The following is an 18,700-nucleotide window of genomic DNA, read 5'->3' as shown; positions in this document are numbered from 1 at the left end:
CTCTAATAAAGAGGCTAATCCATTAAACATGTTCACTATCTACTGGTCTAATACGGCAGAGTGACGCACAGACGGCCTGGTGAAATATTATCCCGACTGCATTTCCCATAGTTCTAAGCTCTCTTGGCATTTACCTAGATTTTCTTCTCTTTTTTTTGGAGGTGAGACTTTATAGATTTTACTCCATATTAAAATGGGTAAATGCAGTTATTTCCTTATATATACCAAAAAAAGGGACTCTCATTTATTGTTTTAGACTTCAATGAAAGTCCACAGCCCTAATCCCGATTTAAACTGCGAGAAAGATAAGCTCTACAGCCGGCATCATTCACTCAACATGCAACATCTCCTCTCTCAATTAAACACGCCCTTCTTCCCTCAGCAAACCCATTGAGAAATCAGGCTGATCATTCTCAAATCTCTGCTGTTTACATTGACTTAAGATCATGACTGAGCTGAGATGTGCTTAGAAGCTTTATGTGTGTAAATCCTCATGGCACGTGACACAAACACACACACACACACACACACACACACACGTACACACACACGTACACACACACCTCACTAACCACCAACCACAGAAAGATGACAATCTGTATTGAATAAATGGAAATGTGGAGAATGTATGGATAAAAGACTGGAATCATATTTTATTTACTTATTATGCTGTTATCATATTCGACCCTGGAACCACACTTATAGTGCAGTACAATGAAAATGTACTAGTGGGTGTGGTGGGGCGCTGTTCATAAACAATAATTATTGTTTATTGAATGATTCACCGTAACTGGAGTTTTGTAGTTATATGAAGAATGGATGAAGTAGTTTTTAAAAAAAAAAAAGAAAAGAAAAAAGTAGTAGGAGCGCCGAATTCAAATCTGTGTGCAACCGACATGATGGGACAAGTGTTGACAAGGAGTTATGTGTGCGACCCTCTGCAAGAATATTCAAAAAGGAACCAGCAGCAGCAACGACGGAGAACAGCAGCCGAAAATGCACACAAATTGAGAAATTGAGTTTCTTAAACAGGGAAAGTAAATGATTGTTGCCATGTTACGCCACTATTCATACAGCGCTGCAGACGTGTATGTTATATGTCACTCTAGAGGCCGACCGATGCTGTTGTGTTACACATCATGTCTGTTTTGTTTCTGAAACACTGGCATACTAACTAAAATCACATACTGGCAGCATGATGCATGAAGGGACTGCGTAGCGCCCCTATAGCACAATCTCTGTGTGAAAAATACTATAAATACCACTCTGAAACATTTGGGGGTTAAAAAGTGTGGTCATGTGTCGGACTGTTTCTTGGCCAGGGGCAGCTACTTCCTGGAGTATCTGCTGGTTGCCTGGCAACCCAGAAAAACAACAATGTGTCATTTTTGCTCTTCGGTTTTTTAACTCATTAAACAAACAAAATATAACGAGCTACTTAGTGAGCTTTAGAGGTGCTGGAGGTAGATTATGTGAACCAGCTGCTGTCTGCACCAACACAAGAAGATGACACACTTTCACATCTTTAAGTTATTGTTAAACTGTTTAAAACTGCCATAGAGAAATAACAGCATTTCTGCTTTAAGTCATCACCTCATGAAAGTCTGCCATTTGGTCTGGGACTTATTTTGATCTGATCATACTATGAAGCCAAAATAAAGTGCGAGCCATGTCAAATCTCTGCTGAAATGGGACGTTACTAAAAATATTAGCCCACTTTATGAACAGAGAGAGACCTGCAGGAGAGAGGCGTGCCATGCAACAACACGCCACAGGGGCAACTCTGACGTGAACCAGAATATTCAGCATGTAAGTGGTAAGGAATGCATTAATAATGATGCTAAAGTTAGACAGTATTATTGTTCTCCACACTCTTATCTGCCTGTAAAAAACTCTATAGTACTACATTTGCTCTTGTGTAAATCTGTTACACTGATTTACAATGAGAGGCCAGTATCCACTGTTTTAGTTAAGACAATAAGACTTGTTGTACACAGCATGAATAACAGTTTCTATTCAAGTCTTACATATATAACTATCCCCCCCTAGTGGTGACAATAAAGTCCTGCCCCCAAATAAAACCTGACTGAGGAAAATAGTAAATGCAGGGAGGCACTGCAGGCTAACCCTGCATCTGCTGCCTGCTGTCATGGAAGTCATTAGTCTACACTATAATGAATCTTACCATCAATCTGCTTATCTGGTCTCAAAAAACTTCCACTGGACCCCGAGTGAGCGAAAGCTGGAAGCTTACTGCTGGAGGCCAACGACACTATCTGAATATGGTAATTTAGGAAAGAGATCTTGCTGAGATTAAATAATGGTTCTGGAGACAAATGTCAGGAGTGGAAAAAATGTAAAATGGCAGCTCTGAGAGATAATGTATCACGATTAACTCAAGTTACATACGGCATACTTATGCCAACCATACAGCAGAATACTTTCTTTAAAATACTTTTTTAAGACTAAAGTCTGATAGTCTCTCACATCTAAAGACAATGTGACATTTTAAGATTTTGCAAAGATTGCCTTATGTATCTGCAGGAACGCAAAAGAGATGAAAGGCATCATATGTCGACTATTCTTGACAATTTGGCATCATTAGAATCAATAAAGATAAACTGTTACTGTGCACAAACTTTACATTTTGCATCTTGTAACATCAACTCACCACCAGCCTCCATCGGTTAGCTGTGCTATTTAAATATTCAAATAGGAGGAGAGCTCGGAAATGAGAGGCGAACTGTTTCAAAAATGCATTTTTCTGAACAAGTGCTGGTTGGTGGATCCGATACACGCAGAATTAAACACAGACTTCTTCGCTGCACAGCTCCACCAGTTTCTCCTCCTTTTCCAGAGATGTCTGAGAGCATATATAGCCCTCGGAAAGTTGTTTGGTGTGACTGCGACTGCTGTCTAACAGGGACAACAGGGTCAAAACATCTACTGCTTTTGTTTCCAGATTTTGCTTTACAGAGCACAAACTGCTGATTTTGTCTGTAGTACACTTTGATTTGTCACATAGAGATAACAACCATAATTTTACTTTTGCAAAGAGAAGTTATACTTGATAAATAAAAGGATTTACTGCAGGATGCTTTTCAGCCCCAGTCTATGATATAGTCATACAAGAGGGATTTATTTTTGGGTGTCACTCTTGCCAAATGTTGCTTTAATCTTCACAGGTGACTGCACTTATGGGACAATGTGGACGTGACTCTGCCGCAACATTCACGAACACCAGATGGTATCAATTGAAAGGATTATATTGTTAAAAATGTGCATCGATGCAAGCATTTTACAAGCTTAAGCGCTGTAAATGAGGAGAATGTTATTTGGATTTTTCTTCAGCTGCATAAACAACCGTTAAAATGTAAGTAAAACACATTTTCTGTAGGATTATCAGCTCAGTATTGATAAGGCAACGAAATAATAAGATAAGACGAGGTCCTGAAACATTTCATTAAACAAAACTTACAGATTAACAGTTCACTTTAATAAAATTATGAATGCGGTCAGGAATAAATTAGTCAAATTAACATTATTAAATGTCAAATAATTATATGATGTTGTGTTTTTGTGTTCAAGAGTTCCCAAAGGCACAATTAATCAACTCATTCATGAACAGTTGATAGAAACATTTCATTCAGTCAACGCTCACCACAATCAGAGTCCACATGCTTTGTCTCGTCTTCCACAACAGCAAGAGGTTTCAGGAGACGGTTTTTCCCAACAGGAAGTCGGCGTACTCTTTCCTGCGCAGCACTCGGTGCATTTTGAAGGTGTTGGGTGAGGTGTTGGAGAAGGCCATCATGTGCTTGCGGAGCTCCTTGAACGCACCCTCCGCCACCAGCTGCACTCTCATTGGTCCGATGCTGCCTTTGATACGGAAAGACTTGTAGACAGCAGAGTCCTGCTGGAGACAAATGTCCAACTGGAAGGACGGAGAGAAGGCGTACAGAGAATGAAGATCGATTTCATGATTCAGAAAACGTATGCTGTTTGCTGGGTTTGTCTTACCTTGTATCTTTGTTCCTCTGTGAGGTTTCTCACTCCTTTCAGCTCTATAAACACCTGGTAATGAGGATCAGAGCCGCCTATCGAATCTCCTGCAACACCACAGCAAAGTGTATTTTACAGATTGCAGATAAAATTAATTAATGAAAAAGTGTGCGCATTACATTCAACCGACACCAGGGAAGGCAGTCTGCAATACATCCATAGAAAAGTGTCTTTTACTTTGTAAAATGTGAGGGAGCTATAGTTATTCATTCATTTTTGTATTTAAATTTTCACTGAACTGTAGAAAAAAAGGGGTAGGGAACTTGCTGTAGCTGTATATGATGTGGAAAGTCTCAGTTTTAATTCAACATCTGCTAAAACCATTTAAAAAAAAATTTTGTGTTGGAGTTTGTTTCATTCCAAATTCAAAATTTCGACAGAAATATTTTCATTGTTATTGTAAATATTGGTTATCGGTCTCATTAAGTACCAATAATTGGTATTGTCCCTGATAAGCCTATATCTGTTGACCCCTTATTTATATATAAATCATTAGTCTGGAACTCGGTCGGGGGTTGTGGGGTTCTTCCTCAGGCACTTTATTAATGATAGAGAAGTTCTATTTTGTTCTTTTTTGCATTTTGGCAACTTATTTACATTCATTGTACAAAGAAAAAATTCCCAGTGAGAAGTAATGTAGTCAGCAGACCTCCACTGTGGCCCGCAGGCTGTAAGTTGAGTACCACGGCTCTGAGGATCTGGATGTTCTGTTGGGTTGAGCCAAACACCTGGTGCTCCTTGCTCACCTGCTGGCAAAAGTTCTGCGAACCTATATCCATCGCTCATGGCACAGGGGGAAGTCAAAAACCATCCATCTGCACACACCGCGAAAATACTTTAAAGAGGCAGAGGGGCATCGAAACCCTGTGACCTCCTGAAAGCGGGTAGTGTTACTCAGTGATTTTTTACGGTGGTGTTTTAGGCCACTGATGAACTCATGCTGAGCCGTTTCACGGTCGCCCAGCGCGTCGCAGTAAGTACTGCTTGCAGCAGAATGCTGGCAGACAATCATCAGGCCTCGACATCTGACATTCGCTTCTTTTTTCATCTATTCGTGACATCTTACCCATGATGCCGCTCTCAGCGCAGCAGTAGTCGACCAGCTGAGCTCCCGGCCACTGAGCAACAGCTTTCTTCAGAGCAGCAAGGAACAACGCCTCAGACACTTTCTCTCCTCGAACACTCAGCATCTGACCCCGTCTGAGGAGGGAGAGGTGGAGAGCATGAAGAAAATAATTTGCTATGTTTATATCTTTTAAATCTACATGGATGGACAGACAGTGCATTACATGAAGCATGACACAAGATGCAATATGAGTAAATATATGGGTGTCTCAAAATGTACCTGTACTGAAACTCAACAACGGGACACTGGTTGTGGAATCCAACTACTTTCACGATGTCTCCAATGCGATATCTGTAACAGCCAAAAAGACAGGGTCATTTATGCAACCGTACAAGTAGTGTTTGTAAAATACCTTGATTCAACCATGTGCAGGTTGCACAGTCCTGAGCATCTTTAAATTGCATGTCAGATTGCCTTTCAGAGTCTGAGCACAAATCTTGATATTACACTGCACCATCAGACTAGAGATTGCATCCTGATAGAGTGCAGTCAAGTGAAACCACATCACAATGCAGACGACACAAAGCAATTACTGTTCTATAATTTGTTACTTTTGTAGCCTATAATTTGACAAGTGGGCAGTTAATCGAACAAACCCATAAAAAATATGCCTAAAATTGGCCTGTTATTTACTCTCGAAAAACATAAAAGTGTCAACATTCAAACGACAAAATCCTGCAAGAGCGCAGTCCTTGTTGTAAATCAGACCTGAAAAGTCCTGAAGCGTTTGTGACAACGAGCTCGTAGTTTTGTCCCTCCTTCACTTCCTCCATCAGCAGAGTGTGAGGCGCCTCCTCATCCAGGCTGCTCTCTGGCAGGAACTCGCAGAACATCGAACGAGGACATAGCAAGTAGCGTCTGCTTGGCTCCTGGGGCCACAGGTTCACCCCTATTAAACCTGCAGGGGCCACACATACAGTTAGAGCTAAAAGAGTGCTGCAGGGATGACGTCTTCTTATAGGCTGGCCTGGAAGTTAGCGTCACCCCGGTCCCCTTGACAAAAAGCCAACTATGTACCATTAACCATGGATGACTTCTTTGCATTTTTGGGTTTATTTTAGATCTTTATTTTGAACATGCCAAATAAAATGGGAGAATGATAATAAAATATAAGTAAGAAAAACATCATCAATAGGTATTTCATGTCAAAAGAGGAGTAGGAGGAAGTGATTACTTATCAAGTCCTCCCCCCTTTTACTGTTTCTTAAAGTTTCTAAAACTTTGTTTATTGAGTACTTTAACTGCCTTGGAGATCTGCCTGTTTTTCATTACTTTTATTTGCTTTATTCTTGTTCACCTTTTGTAGACACATTTCGCTCTTGCCTTTTTATTTGACTGTTGAAGACATTTCTCTTAGCATGTTTTTTGATGTTTGATTTATAATTCCATGAATTCCTGCCTTTGCTTTGTCTGTCAAAGCACTTTGTAAAGGTGCAATATAAATGAAGTTATTATTATTATTATTATTATTATTATTATTATTATTATTATTATTATTATTATTATTATACACACACACATTACAAAACAAAAAAACCCCACATCAACAGAAAACAAAGTCGACTGGCGACTTCTGTCAGAACTTTTCGAGCAGTTGTTCCCACAGTGCTGTCTTGGTTCAGGTTCCTACCTTCAGTAGCAGCGTAGAAAGGCGAATAGAAAGGCACTCCCTGGCAGTAGTTCTCCCTCAACATTTCCCCGTAAATCTGATTGGAGCCTGAGTCCACTGCCAGCACCAGGTGGAGGTGAGGCCACAGCCGCTTGGCGATCCCACGGAAGCCCTCCTGGAAATGGGCCCGCAGCTGAGCGGCCCTCTCTGGGTCCGGCTTAATCAGAGCCTCCAGGTTGGACCTCACTTTGGGCTCCAGAGCCAGAGCACTGCTGACCTTTCCTCGTTCAATGTCCTCAACAAGCTCCTGCCAGCGATCCTGTGGGACGGAGAGGAGATCGGAAAGAAATTACGTTTCTAATCCTTTCTCCATCTCACAAATTACCTGAGCTTTTCTTTTGGTCAGTGGGAGCCTGACACCTGACTCAAGACTTCATCCCACTTAACTAGAAAACTTTCCGGAGGGACTCAAACCAGGAAGCCATGAAGGACACAGCAGTGAAGGTCTGCTGCACCAAATCAAAAACAAAGTTCTGGTGTTGGATGAAAGTTTTTTTCTGTTAAAAAAAAATCTGACAACAGCTTGAGGGACTATTGGAAATGTATGGGGGTGGGGGGATGGAGCAAAATGGGGGAGGCATATGAAAATTACATAATTTATTATAACCAGAGACTGTAAAAACAGAAATTAGTATTGGAATTTTAAATTATCTGACAGTTAATTAAAAAATCAAGTACAGACATTAAGAAGCATAATACATAATAGAGTCTAGGCCTGAAATATACACATTTCATCAAGATCACTTTATTCTACGTGTCATTAAAAACAATGACCAAAAATAAACTGTTTGCACTAACTAGATCCTGTAAAAAACACTCTTTACAAACATTCTGTGAAATAAACTCTTTGGCCCTGCATGCATGAAAATAGTTAAAAATCATGTCTATTTTCAGTTTCAGGATTTTGCTTTAAACTTTTAACTTTCAATCATCAAACGGTACTACGGTACGGTATCTATTTCATAGATGTTACAGACATAAAAGTCAATCAGCATATTTGAGATTTGTCCTTTATTTTTTCGGAAAGATTTCCATGCTATATATGCCTCTAATCACATAAGATAGAAAAAAATTATTTAAAAAAAAAAGTAAAAGTAACACAGAGGGATAATAGGCAACTATTATATGTACAATAAATCATAACTAAAGCTATGCTGTACCTGTAATGCGCTGAAAGCATAGAAGACTGTGGACGCAAAGTTGGATTCCAGTGTTCCCACACTGGGATCTTTGAGAGCAAACAGGAGGTGCAGGTAGAGGGTGTCCTTCTCACTGGGAACCTGAGAGGGGGGACACAGGACAGTGCAATTCCTTACAAACAGTTCAAATGGAAAATAATTTGCAAGAAGGTATTTATGCATTTTTTCAGACGTATACATTTGTATAACATTCTCAAGATGTTTTATGATGAGAATCAGTTTATTCTATACACACACACACACACACACACACACACATATTTAAATATATAAATTATGTATATTTATCATTTGACTGGCAGCTGTTGCCCAGTATTTAAATTATTTTAGATTCTTTCTTAGTTTTAAATTAAATTGAAGTTTTACTTTAAAAAACCAATAACACAGAAATTACCTTAATGTGAAACTACCTTATTTGTAATTAGAATTCTATGTAATTTAAAACTTAAGAACAATTAAAAAATCCCGCTAAAAATCTTATTTTCCATTAGATCAATTTACAGATTATAATTTTTGTTTTATGGCTAAAGGTTTTCACAAAAGTGATTTATTTTCTGGCATTTACATTTAATGTAGAAAAAAAAAAAAGTGTATATCTAGAACTCAGAGTGCGGACCATCACCAATGCTTTACCTCGCAATGTTAACGAAAGTGTAAAATAATTTGTGTATCTGCCCCGCACTTTAGATCTGCTTCAAAATGTAATGGGATTGTCTTCTGCACATGCTAAAACCTTTCAGCAAGTTTCATGAAAATCAGGGCAGTATTTTTTTTCCGTAAACAGCACAAATAAGCGAAACTCCTGTTGATCTTGTTGTAAATTGTACCTCAAAGGCGGGTGCTGGGGTGGTGTAGAGGTTGAGCATGTGGCGTGAGGAGGCAGGTGTGGAGGAGTTCGGTCCGATGGGAATACCAGCCTCAGACTGGCGAAAAGTAGGTGAGTAGAAGAACTTGGTGGTGCGTTGAAGGCTGTCGGTCGCAGGAAATGCTCTTCGCATGGCATCCAAACACACAGTCACTCCCTGGTGGAAACACATGAATAAATATTGTAGTTTCATATGTACAATAACACATTGTAGGCCACAACCAGGCCAACGCATCATCATCATTGTCATCATCATCAAGCCTCACCTGCAGGAAGAAGTCAGTGTTGGTGTCCTTGGTGCTGAGCAGCATGGCGCTGGCTCCTGATGTCCCAGAGGTCATTGCAAGGATCAGCGGTTTCTCAGCAATGATCAGCTTCTCCTCTCCAGCCGCAATGCGACTGATGAGCTCACGGTAGTGCTCATATGTGGTGATGGGGTGACGAGTCCGGAAGCCATCACTGTCTGAAAAACGACAGCCAGTTTTAAGGTTTGTGTTCGTGAGTCCAAACTTTATTTATTTTCCATTTTCATTACCTGTAAAAGGGCCCTTTTTATTTTTGCATCAACCATCATAGTTCGTAACCCATCAGAAAAACACTTTATTGGTCAAGTGAAACAGCTCTATCCAGTGTTTAAATCACCAGGTCTGTTTTATGTTTTTCTTTGCAGATAGTTTGGCTCCTGGTTAAAACCTCCTGAACTTCTGATCAAAAAAAAAAGTGAGCACACATTAAGCTCTCAGAGAAAATATGTGAGCACACATAAACAGGTGCTGAGCAAAGCCGCAGGTTTCATACATACCAAACAGCATCAGAAACACTGATTTGTAAAGTGAAACTGCTTTATTCAGTATTTTTACCAATTTAAATCACACTGTAGCATTGATGATGTTTATGTTGATGACGATTATTCAGTCACAGTAGCTCTACATATTCTATTGTAGTATTACTGATGATGACAATACTGATGTGAGTGTGACAGTAACAGTACATATTGTACTTGTGAGCTATATTGCAGCATTGTCCTTTATGGTGCCAGTCCTGATGCTGCATTATTATTGCTGAAACTACCCGTTGATGGTTATGTATACTACATTGGAAATGGTTTATATTATTCGGAACAGTTTGTCATATTTCATGCTCACTGAATTATTATTATAGTCCCTATGGAGTTATGGTGGACACTTATTAATCTGTTCCTGTGCAGCTTTACTGTGGATAGGTGCAAGTCACCCTGTGTTCAGATAATTGTCAAATGTTGTATATTTCTGTGTCATAGTGTTTGTGCTTTATGTGTTTTTAACACTTGCTGCAACAAAAACTGCCCTTGTAGGAAAAATAATAAAGTTGAATTTAATTTAATGGTCCAAGAAACCTCTGTGGATGATTTGGCTCTTGGAAAAAAAAACCCTCCTGAACTCTGAAATCTTACATTCTGTTCCAAATATTCACATTTCAGAGACAATATTGGTCATTTTGCATTTTTAAGCTGGTTGCAATCTGCAATCCTCACCACTGGAGGTCACTTTCTCCCTACATCTTACGCACCGCTCCTTTAAGAGTTGAATGAATGAAGAATTTAAATCTAAATATGGGAAGAAAATGAATGTGTTTGGTGCCATGTCAAAATAATGCGTTAAGCTATTCTCTCACAAATTCAGTTAAATCCTGGTTAAATGTGCTTTGATTAAAAAGTCTCCAAAAGGTTACATCACAGCCAGTCAGAGGACAAATCAGAGGTTTTGTAACACGTGCAGTTTGTTGTCCTGCAGAAGAGTTTGACTGACGCTTTAAATCACAAACGCGACATCAAACACTGCTTATTTACACCCTTTCTTACCTTTAATCGAGCTGAAATCATACTGTCTTCCATAACATGTGTTTGCGTTTTTACGCAGGCGCTTCAGCAGAGTCTCCTCCTGGACCTGCTTCACATTCAGGGTGTCCGCTTCAAGTTTCCTCCTCTGCCGCCTGCCCAGCCAGCCCACACCCTTCACCGCCAGATACTGACTGAGCAGACTGCTCAACGACCGCTTGTCACCTCTCAGCTTGGAGCTAATGTCCCTCCAGAGGAGCGCCATCCCGGCCAGAGAGCACACACCGAGGGCGGCGGGCAGAGGAGGCGGCATCGCTGTGGAGAGGAGCCGGTGTTACACAAGAAACCCAACAGCAACGTGAGCCAGGCGGGGGCGCTGTTAGCCAAAATTTACACTGTTACCCGTTTCATCTACATGCTACTGAACACAGCTGCTTTACAAGACAACAGTAACAACGACCCTTCACATCTTTTCACACACCGACATCCATCATGCTAAAGCTACTCACCCTGATTTGGTCCAATAACGGCGACAACAACCGATAAAACCACAAAACAAAGCGGTGCAGCAACGCGAAACAAACTAAAAGCCATCTCCGGGAAACAATGTGACCTAATGTTTTTGTGGTTTTAACGGTTTACATGAGTATTTAACGTTTAAGCCGCATTTATGCGACAACCGTAACAACAGGGTGAAGTTTTGCTTTCGCAGTCAGTAAGATGCTTCCGTGTTTGGGTCGCAGCCTGTCGCGCTGATTGGCTCACTGCAGGATGACGTGTATCTGTCTGATTTATACACTCGTGCACATAATTAAAACTTTTTTTAATGTTGGAAAGTTGACTGAAATTTAAATGATTTTGATTTTCGGCAAATACGCAACATTAAATGAAAAGATACCCTACTTTATTCAAATTCTTTATGATATTTGGCGATAATTACACTCTTTTAAAGTTGCAGAACAGAGAGCAGCAAAGACTGAAATTAATCAATGAATATCTTGTTCTATACTTTCGTTATATTTACTCTTTTTGTTGTTACATAAAGGTACGTTAATACTGTATGTTACTGTGCTTTAAAAAACAAAAAAGGAACACAATCATATGGTGTTTCAAAGGTAAAGAATGGACTCTCACACTTAAAACTTTTTTTTGCTTATTTACATATTTTACATAATTTACAATAATGTTTTAATATACACTAAGGAGACTAGTTGATACAGCTCAACAGAGAATGATAAACATACATATATTTGTTCTGGAGCTGTACATATTACATAAGATTGTGGTTTCATGTATGTAAGTTTTTAAATTTTCAGTAAGTTTAATTTTTTTTTCATAGCAAATCATTTAATTTTAATTCCAGACAATTGTGAGGATAGGAAACAACTATATTATACATCTTTATTGCATTGTCTGGAAAATTATAATAAGGACATACTTTCTAAAAATTAACTAAACCCCAAAGAAGTATTGAAAAAAGCAAAAATTGACAGATACATTTTTTAAAGGTTTATTTGTTAATTTAATCCTCATTATTTTCTTAGCTTGTATGATTATTATATTTACTTACATGCAGTAGGTTACAAGCATTTTTGTTTGAGCTTATGTTGCACTGTAAATATACAGTATTTTTTTTTAATTTATACATTAAGTACATAATCTATTACGGCTATGATGTGAGCATCAAAACGGTAACATTATGGTTTTTGTCCCTAGCTTTTAATGAATCCTTCTTGCCTCTGGTTGTACATTAGTCCACAGAAACCCCTTCATCAGCCCTGCTCCTCAGAACCTGCGCAGAGATCAGAGCAAACACACGTTTGATGTCGGCCGCAGTGGAAATTTTCAGTCGGAGAGATCTGCAGTTTGCTCACCTGTTTCATTTCCATGGTGACAGCTGATAAAGAAAGAGCACAGAAAATTATAAACACACAATCAAGCTCATTTTAGATATGTTTTTGTGCTTTTTTGTTTGTTTGTTGACACACCTGCCCAATAAGAGGAGGGTAACACCAAAGGTCCATCGACAAACAGCTCAGCCAGCCACGGCACCTCAGCTGGGTCGTCGACAAATAACTCCTCTGGTTCATCGACACACAGCTCAAACTCTGCCACAAAGACAAGCAGTGTTATCTCTTGATTTCCAGCAATAAGCAGAAATGTAGTAGTTAATACATATTTTCTTATGTCTTGATTTTTGCCCTGTTAGCATGTGCATTTTCTGGCACATTTTGCAAAAGTTAGAGGGCAAAGTTAGCAGCTTAAAATGTTTACTGTGCTATGTTTTTATACTTATCCTCACTACCATTCATTGTGTATTCAAAGACAGCTTTAGTGGGACACAGTATACAAGAGATATACAAGGAAAACAAATGTCTGATGTGATTTGTCACATTTGCAGTATGATTGTGTTGTTTGATTAAATGTTGTATTGTGTTTTTGTATTTCTGTGTTTGGGATTTTTGTATTTATTTGTAATTATGGGAAACAGTTGACTTGACAGCTGACAGAGAGCTGCAACATATTGGAATATGATTTTTCCTCTCAGCTGACCTGTGACTTTGTCTTCCTCCTCTTTGGACCAAGCTGCGTTTGCTTCGACTACAACGCTACAGTCAGACATGGAAGACGTGACGCTGTTGCTCTGGAGTCTGTGTGCTAAGCGTGTCGTGTCACAGATGTAGGCCTCTTTGTAGAAGTGACTGGCTGAAGAGAGACAATCAAGATTGTATTTATGTGAGAAACTTGGTAAAAAATCCCACAACAGTAGTCTTTTATGACATGATTTTCAAAATGATTGGCTCAGGATATAAATAATAAACTTCATGAGGTTTTACGAAGCATATAGTTTGGTTAACCTTTTGAAACCTGGAGCGCCATCATTTTCTTGTGCTGCTTTCAGAAACCTTTCACAAGTATTTAAAACGTTGAGCCCTGAACATTTCTCTCTTTCTTTGAAAAACATGGAGAAAAAGACAAAAAGCAACCTGGTAAGAAATGTTGCCAAATTTCAAGAAATTAGTAGATTAGGGAAATAATTTATTTAAAAAGCTAGAGAAAAATGAAAAAAAAAAAATGAGGGAAAAATTATAATGATCATGATTACATATTTTAAATTATGTTACAAAATAATTTTAGCATTTTAAAGCACTTTTTTTTACAAGTCTTGTTTGCCTTGTTTGCTGTTTTTTAAAACATTTTTTAATTTAGAAAATTATTTTACAAAATCTAGAGAAAATGTCCAGGGAAAGAAAAAAGAAAAAAGGTAGGTAGAAAAAAAAAAAACGAACTAATATTATAGCTAATTATCATTATTATCTATTTAAAATTAAAATTATATTACAAAATTGTTAGAAATTGAAAGCTTTTAGAATTTCTTTTAATTTATTTATTTAATTTTCAGGTAACTTTCCTTTACTTTTTACTAATCTGATCTTTTGTTACTTACTGCCTTCTTCTTATGTTTTTGAAAAAGTCAAGCCAATTTTTCCAAGTCTCAAAGGGTTAATGAGGAAGAATCAGGAACCTAGTTTGAAATGAAATAACTATCATGAAACAATGTTTTTTTTTTTTGTTTTTTGGGGGGGATTTCTGACCCTGCTTGTCCTCCAGCTGCTGGATGTGGCTGGCTGCATCTCTGGTGTTCATGTGGAACCAGTGACTGTCACTGAGGTGCCTCAGCACGTGTTTGGAGTGGAAGGCTGAAGGAGTGTAAAACACCAGTTTAGGGAGGCACAGAGAGCCCACTCCAGCGATTTCAAACCTGCTGCCCTGGAAAGCAAGAGAGACTTACAGCGCTGTACAATCAAATACACACACTTCTGTGAATATATGTATGCTTAGGTGTGCATGTGGTCTTGAGGACCGACCTGGAAAGTGAGGCGCTCAATGACGGTCCAAGAAAAATCATGCAATAGGCACTGCTTCCCTTCCACCTCCTTAAGGAAAGATTTAATTTTTAAATACATGGAAACCTAAAAGTAGTTTGAGTCAAACTGTTCAAGATTGATCGTATACCTGATAAATATGAACTCCTTTCAGTGTCACGCCGAGAAGGATTGAACTCCTCAGTTCCTTTTTCTCCTGAACACAAAATAACAGACCTCCGTCAGCTTGAAAAAGGCAGTTTAAGATATAAAACATGAGCTCATATAGCAGATGTTGCAGGAGACAGTAGGTTTCCTCAGTTAACCCTTTAAAACCCAGACTGACATCAGTTGTTCTCTATTAAGTTCAGATGCTTTTCACAAGCATTTAAATGTTTAAAATTCAAGCCAGTTGGTTTGATTCAATTTGAAAACATGGAACAAAGGCAATGAGCAATTTCACAATAAATGTCCTGCAAACTGCACAAAATTAGTAAAATGTGACAAGAAAACTTACCTGAAAATTAATATTTTTCCCCCCAGAAAATTGTATATATAATTATTATATGTATTTATTCTTGTTTTGTGGTTTTTTTTTGTGCAAAATTTTGGATAATTTTCTTGTAACTTTAATTTCTTGCCAATACTTTTGGTCATTTCTTGTAAAATTACTAATTGTCTTCTTCTTATGTTCTTGAAAAGAATCTGGCCAGTTTCTTCAGGTTTCAGTGGGTTAAATACTCTCATATTAAACGAAGACAGTGTTCTGGTGTTTTTCTTTGGTTATTTCTGTGCAGTCTGACCTGTCTCATTCTGTAGAAAGTGACCGGTCCATCCTGTAGACTGCTGGCCTCTTTGATAAACTGTAGGACGGCTTGGCTGCGAGTCACACCCCTCAGCTCAGCGTGTAACGGCGGGCAGTGCTGCAGCAGGAATTCTCGTCCACGGCGCTTTATCAGCTGAGGACACAACTCATGTTACTCACACATTCAAATTTCTTGTAAAGTTTAGGTCAAATTGGTCACACTTTGTTTTACCCATGAGGGAAAGAAATCTTCAGGAAGAAAGTAATGTCTGTGTCTGTTCTCCTCTCCCTCCTCTTCATCACTCCCCTCCGCTCTTTGCTCCAGATCTCCGACTTCGGCTTGGAGAGCAGAAGCAGCCAGCTGGAAGAACAAAGCCTCCTGAAGGCGGCTCTGCGAACGCAGCACCTTCTGCCTCAGCTCAGCGTAGTAGAGCTGCCGCACTTTGCTGCTCCTTAAACAACATAAAAAAAGATGTCAGCTCTTTATTATTTATTAAAGAAAATATTTATATATATGGAAGCCAGTTTCTGCCAATGAGATGAAAAAGAGATCCTGTCAGTCATTATAGTGAGAAACTTTCTCAAAATAATGAGCTCTCTCAAAATGACTTTTCTCATTATTCCAAGAGACTAAATCAGTATTTAGAGATACTAAGCCATTATTTGAAGATACTGAGTCATTTTGAGGTACTGAGTCATTTTTGCTGAGATTTTGTTGAGTCCTTTCAATTTACTAAGTCCTTATTTCAAAATACTTATTTCTTTGTTTTACCATACTAAGTCATCATTTTGACAGAGATACTAAGTCATTATATGAAGAAAGTTTTTCATTGTTTTGAGATACAAGGTCATTATTCTGAGATAGTGTACTAATTCATTATTTTAAGATATGTCGAAAAGGAATGATTTTCATCAAAATGACTTACAGCATCTTTTTTTAAAATCACACTGAGGGCAATGTGCTTCCATACATGGTGAGAATAACATTCACACATTTCATTTGTGCAGACAGATAAATATTCCTCATAAAAAGGTGATTATGGGAAATCAACTTACATTATCAGCAGCCCACTCTCTACATAATACTTCACTCTCAGAAATAAAATAAATGGGACCTGGAGATAAATGAGGAATTAACATTTCAACAGAATCAAAGAGAAATATTGCTTACTTTGAATTCTGCACATTCCTCTAGAGTCAATAAAGTCTAGTTGATTTTTGAAGAAACAAACAGAAATCACATTAACCTGCGAGATAATATTTCCCTGAACAATAAGAACAAGATGTAGCCTGTGCATCTCTTTAGATACAAGGGAAAATATATTATTACTGTTTTTAAGTTCACCAAGGCACTCTGCTGCATGCACACTGAAGGTATCTTGTGGGAAAAGATTTGCAGAGTTTAAACTCACCATTAAGGTTCCCCTGCTCCATGTTTTGCCAAAGTACTTGCTCAGCTTTTGTTCCAAATAAAGAAAGAGGTATTCATTATCTGAGGTTAGAAATGCACACAGTTAATTAACAAGGAGAAAACAAGGTGACATCAAGTCCCATGCCGTGCAGTTTGTTCGCTCATGTTTATCTTTAATGTCTTGGGCTGCTTTAAGTTCATTCATTTACCAGCAGCCTCCCTAACATCCCACAATAAATTAATTCAAAACATTTTGTCTTCAACTCCCACACAGACGACGACTGACCTCTGAGAACAGCCAGACCAAAGACACTGAGTTCACTGACGCTGAGCTGCTTCAACACAATATTCAGAACCTCCTGGCCTCTGGCTCTCACCTAAAAAAACACACACAACAAAAATAAGTACACAAGTGTGCATGTGAGCTTTGGCATACTTATACAGTATTTTAGCTTAATGGTATCAGCATTTTTTCAGTCATTGAGTATCATGCAGTTCAGTTTTGTTAGTTTTTGTTAGTAAAAACTGCGCTTTGAAGTACACCTAATGTGCTTAAAATATACTAAAATGTTCACATTTCAGTAAAGTAATGAATGTAATACTGGTACAGCACTGACAGCTGTCAATCTCAAATGAGGCATTAAAAAACACATATGATTTAAAAAAGGACATAGAGGCCACTCACCCTGACAGTACAGTCCAGGTGCTGCTTGTTCGGTAGAAGGATGCATACATGTCGTTTCTGCGGCGTCCTCATGGTCACAAATGCTTCTTCTGGTCTCAGGCGTCCATTTATCCTCCTCCTGTCCTCCCATGGGCCGACAAAAACAAGCCTCCCTGAGCTGACGCGTAATGACTTCTCACTCTTGTTCATAGGAAACAGAGAAAATCCTCACATTACACTATCACACATTTTAATGCAAAGACATGTTTCTAGCATCTGTTTGGGTTTTATCCATTTTCACAACATTCTGCTTCCAGACAAAAACAAGAATGCGAGAGGTAAAAGCTGAGGTGAGAAATAGCGGACAATGGTTGAGTATCTGTGAAGAATATTTAGAGTGCTTTGAAATCAATTATTGATAAGTAGCTACAAAAAATATAATCACAACTATCAAAATGTACGGAAGCCAAGCACGGCCGTGATTGCATTTTTTTTTTAATAGTTATCTTGGCATCATAAGTTAGTGATTTCGTAAACACAAGATAACAAAGCTTGTTTTCTTGAGGTAATGGATTAATTCACGTCCATTTTTGAGCCGACACAAGGCCCATTTGATTACGAGGTAATGAGATAGTTTATTGTGAGAAAACAACTTTTGTTTTCTTGAGATCACAGGTTAATTATGGAAAACTCAATAATGACTGCCTGATTAATTTGATCACAACTTGATCTTAGCCTTCAAGATCAGTATCATGACTGTTGGGTGGTTAAAGGACAGTCTAATGTGTCGATTAGCTATGGGTACTACTTGGTCTGTCATGTTTTATCCTAAATCAACTGCTGCATCCATCAAGACGTCATTCTGTGCAGGCTCCCACGACACTCCTTATCTGTGACAATCATTATATGTAATATAAGGAAGCAACCTTGTGTTTTCTCATGATATCAGAATTATCTTTAGGATTGTCCAGTTTCTTGATAACAATAAATAATTCATGATCCCAAAATTACAGCATAAAAAAATGCAAACAGGGCAGTTCTCAGCTTCCATAAAATTGAGAGAAATAAGGCAAAATCAACATTTGGAAATAAAATATACAAACTGACAGGTAACATCTGTTTGTATGGAAAAAAAAGGTGGTTGAAATCTTTGAGCCATAATAATAAATAATATGGATTAAATCAATGAAGAGTGTTTTAAAAAAACGATAGACATT

At 38.4% G+C, this 18,700-nt stretch overlaps 2 protein-coding genes across 3 annotated transcripts; both read right to left on the bottom strand.

Annotated features, from left to right (window-relative positions):
- Positions 1-627: 627 nt before the first annotated feature.
- On the bottom strand, positions 628-11,493 carry ghdc (GH3 domain containing). The gene is made up of 11 exons (XM_042507935.2): positions 11,247-11,493; positions 10,762-11,052; positions 9,188-9,384; positions 8,884-9,078; positions 8,018-8,137; positions 6,819-7,116; positions 5,897-6,086; positions 5,408-5,479; positions 5,129-5,262; positions 4,021-4,109; positions 628-3,934 (listed from the first exon to the last, which is right to left on the bottom strand). Exons 1-11 carry the CDS (start codon positions 11,329-11,331, stop codon positions 3,713-3,715), a joined length of 1,893 nt encoding a protein of 630 aa, XP_042363869.2. The 5' UTR covers positions 11,332-11,493; the 3' UTR covers positions 628-3,712.
- Positions 11,494-12,028: 535 nt separating this feature from the next.
- On the bottom strand, positions 12,029-17,651 carry LOC121959050 (FERM domain-containing protein 6). Of its 2 annotated transcripts, none has more exons than XM_042508230.2 (13): positions 17,505-17,651; positions 17,106-17,196; positions 16,821-16,900; positions 16,465-16,523; positions 15,641-15,860; positions 15,407-15,562; positions 14,755-14,820; positions 14,607-14,675; positions 14,334-14,508; positions 13,291-13,443; positions 12,726-12,845; positions 12,612-12,634; positions 12,029-12,529 (listed from the first exon to the last, which is right to left on the bottom strand). In XM_042508230.2, exons 1-13 carry the CDS (start codon positions 17,574-17,576, stop codon positions 12,488-12,490), a joined length of 1,326 nt encoding a protein of 441 aa, XP_042364164.2. In that variant the 5' UTR covers positions 17,577-17,651; the 3' UTR covers positions 12,029-12,487. The 2 variants fall into 2 exon arrangements, with proteins under 2 accessions (XP_042364164.2, XP_087926140.1); XM_088070014.1 differs by having other exon boundaries at positions 16,821-16,865; positions 17,505-17,548.
- Between the last annotated feature and the right edge of the window lie 1,049 nt (positions 17,652-18,700).

Source organism: Plectropomus leopardus, chromosome 19, assembly GCF_026936395.1.
Source record: "Plectropomus leopardus strain MGB_pleo_1.0 chromosome 19, ASM2693639v1, whole genome shotgun sequence".
NCBI lineage: Eukaryota > Metazoa > Chordata > Actinopteri > Perciformes > Serranidae > Plectropomus > Plectropomus leopardus.
This window is presented reverse-complemented; position numbering and strand designations above follow the sequence as displayed.

Bases quoted from the DNA above. Each gene is read 5' to 3' on its own strand.
- LOC121959050 (XM_042508230.2), bottom strand. From the start codon at position 17,576: ATGAGGACGCCGCAGAAACGACATGTATGCATCCTTCTACCGAACAAG. The intron at 16,901-17,105 runs GTCAGTCGTCGT...TTCTAACCTCAG, and splicing joins TGGTCTGGCTGTTCTCAGAG to ATAATGAATACCTCTTTCTT. The intron at 16,524-16,820 runs GTGAGTTTAAAC...ATTTATCTCCAG, and splicing joins GGAGCAGGGGAACCTTAATG to GTCCCATTTATTTTATTTCT.
- ghdc (XM_042507935.2), bottom strand. From the start codon at position 11,331: ATGGCTTTTAGTTTGTTTCGCGTTGCTGCACCGCTTTGTTTTGTGGTT. The intron at 6,087-6,818 runs GTAGGAACCTGA...TGGCCCCTGCAG, and splicing joins TTTCTACGCTGCTACTGAAG to GTTTAATAGGGGTGAACCTG. The intron at 4,110-5,128 runs GTAAGATGTCAC...GTGGTGTTGCAG, and splicing joins CGCTGAGAGCGGCATCATGG to GAGATTCGATAGGCGGCTCT.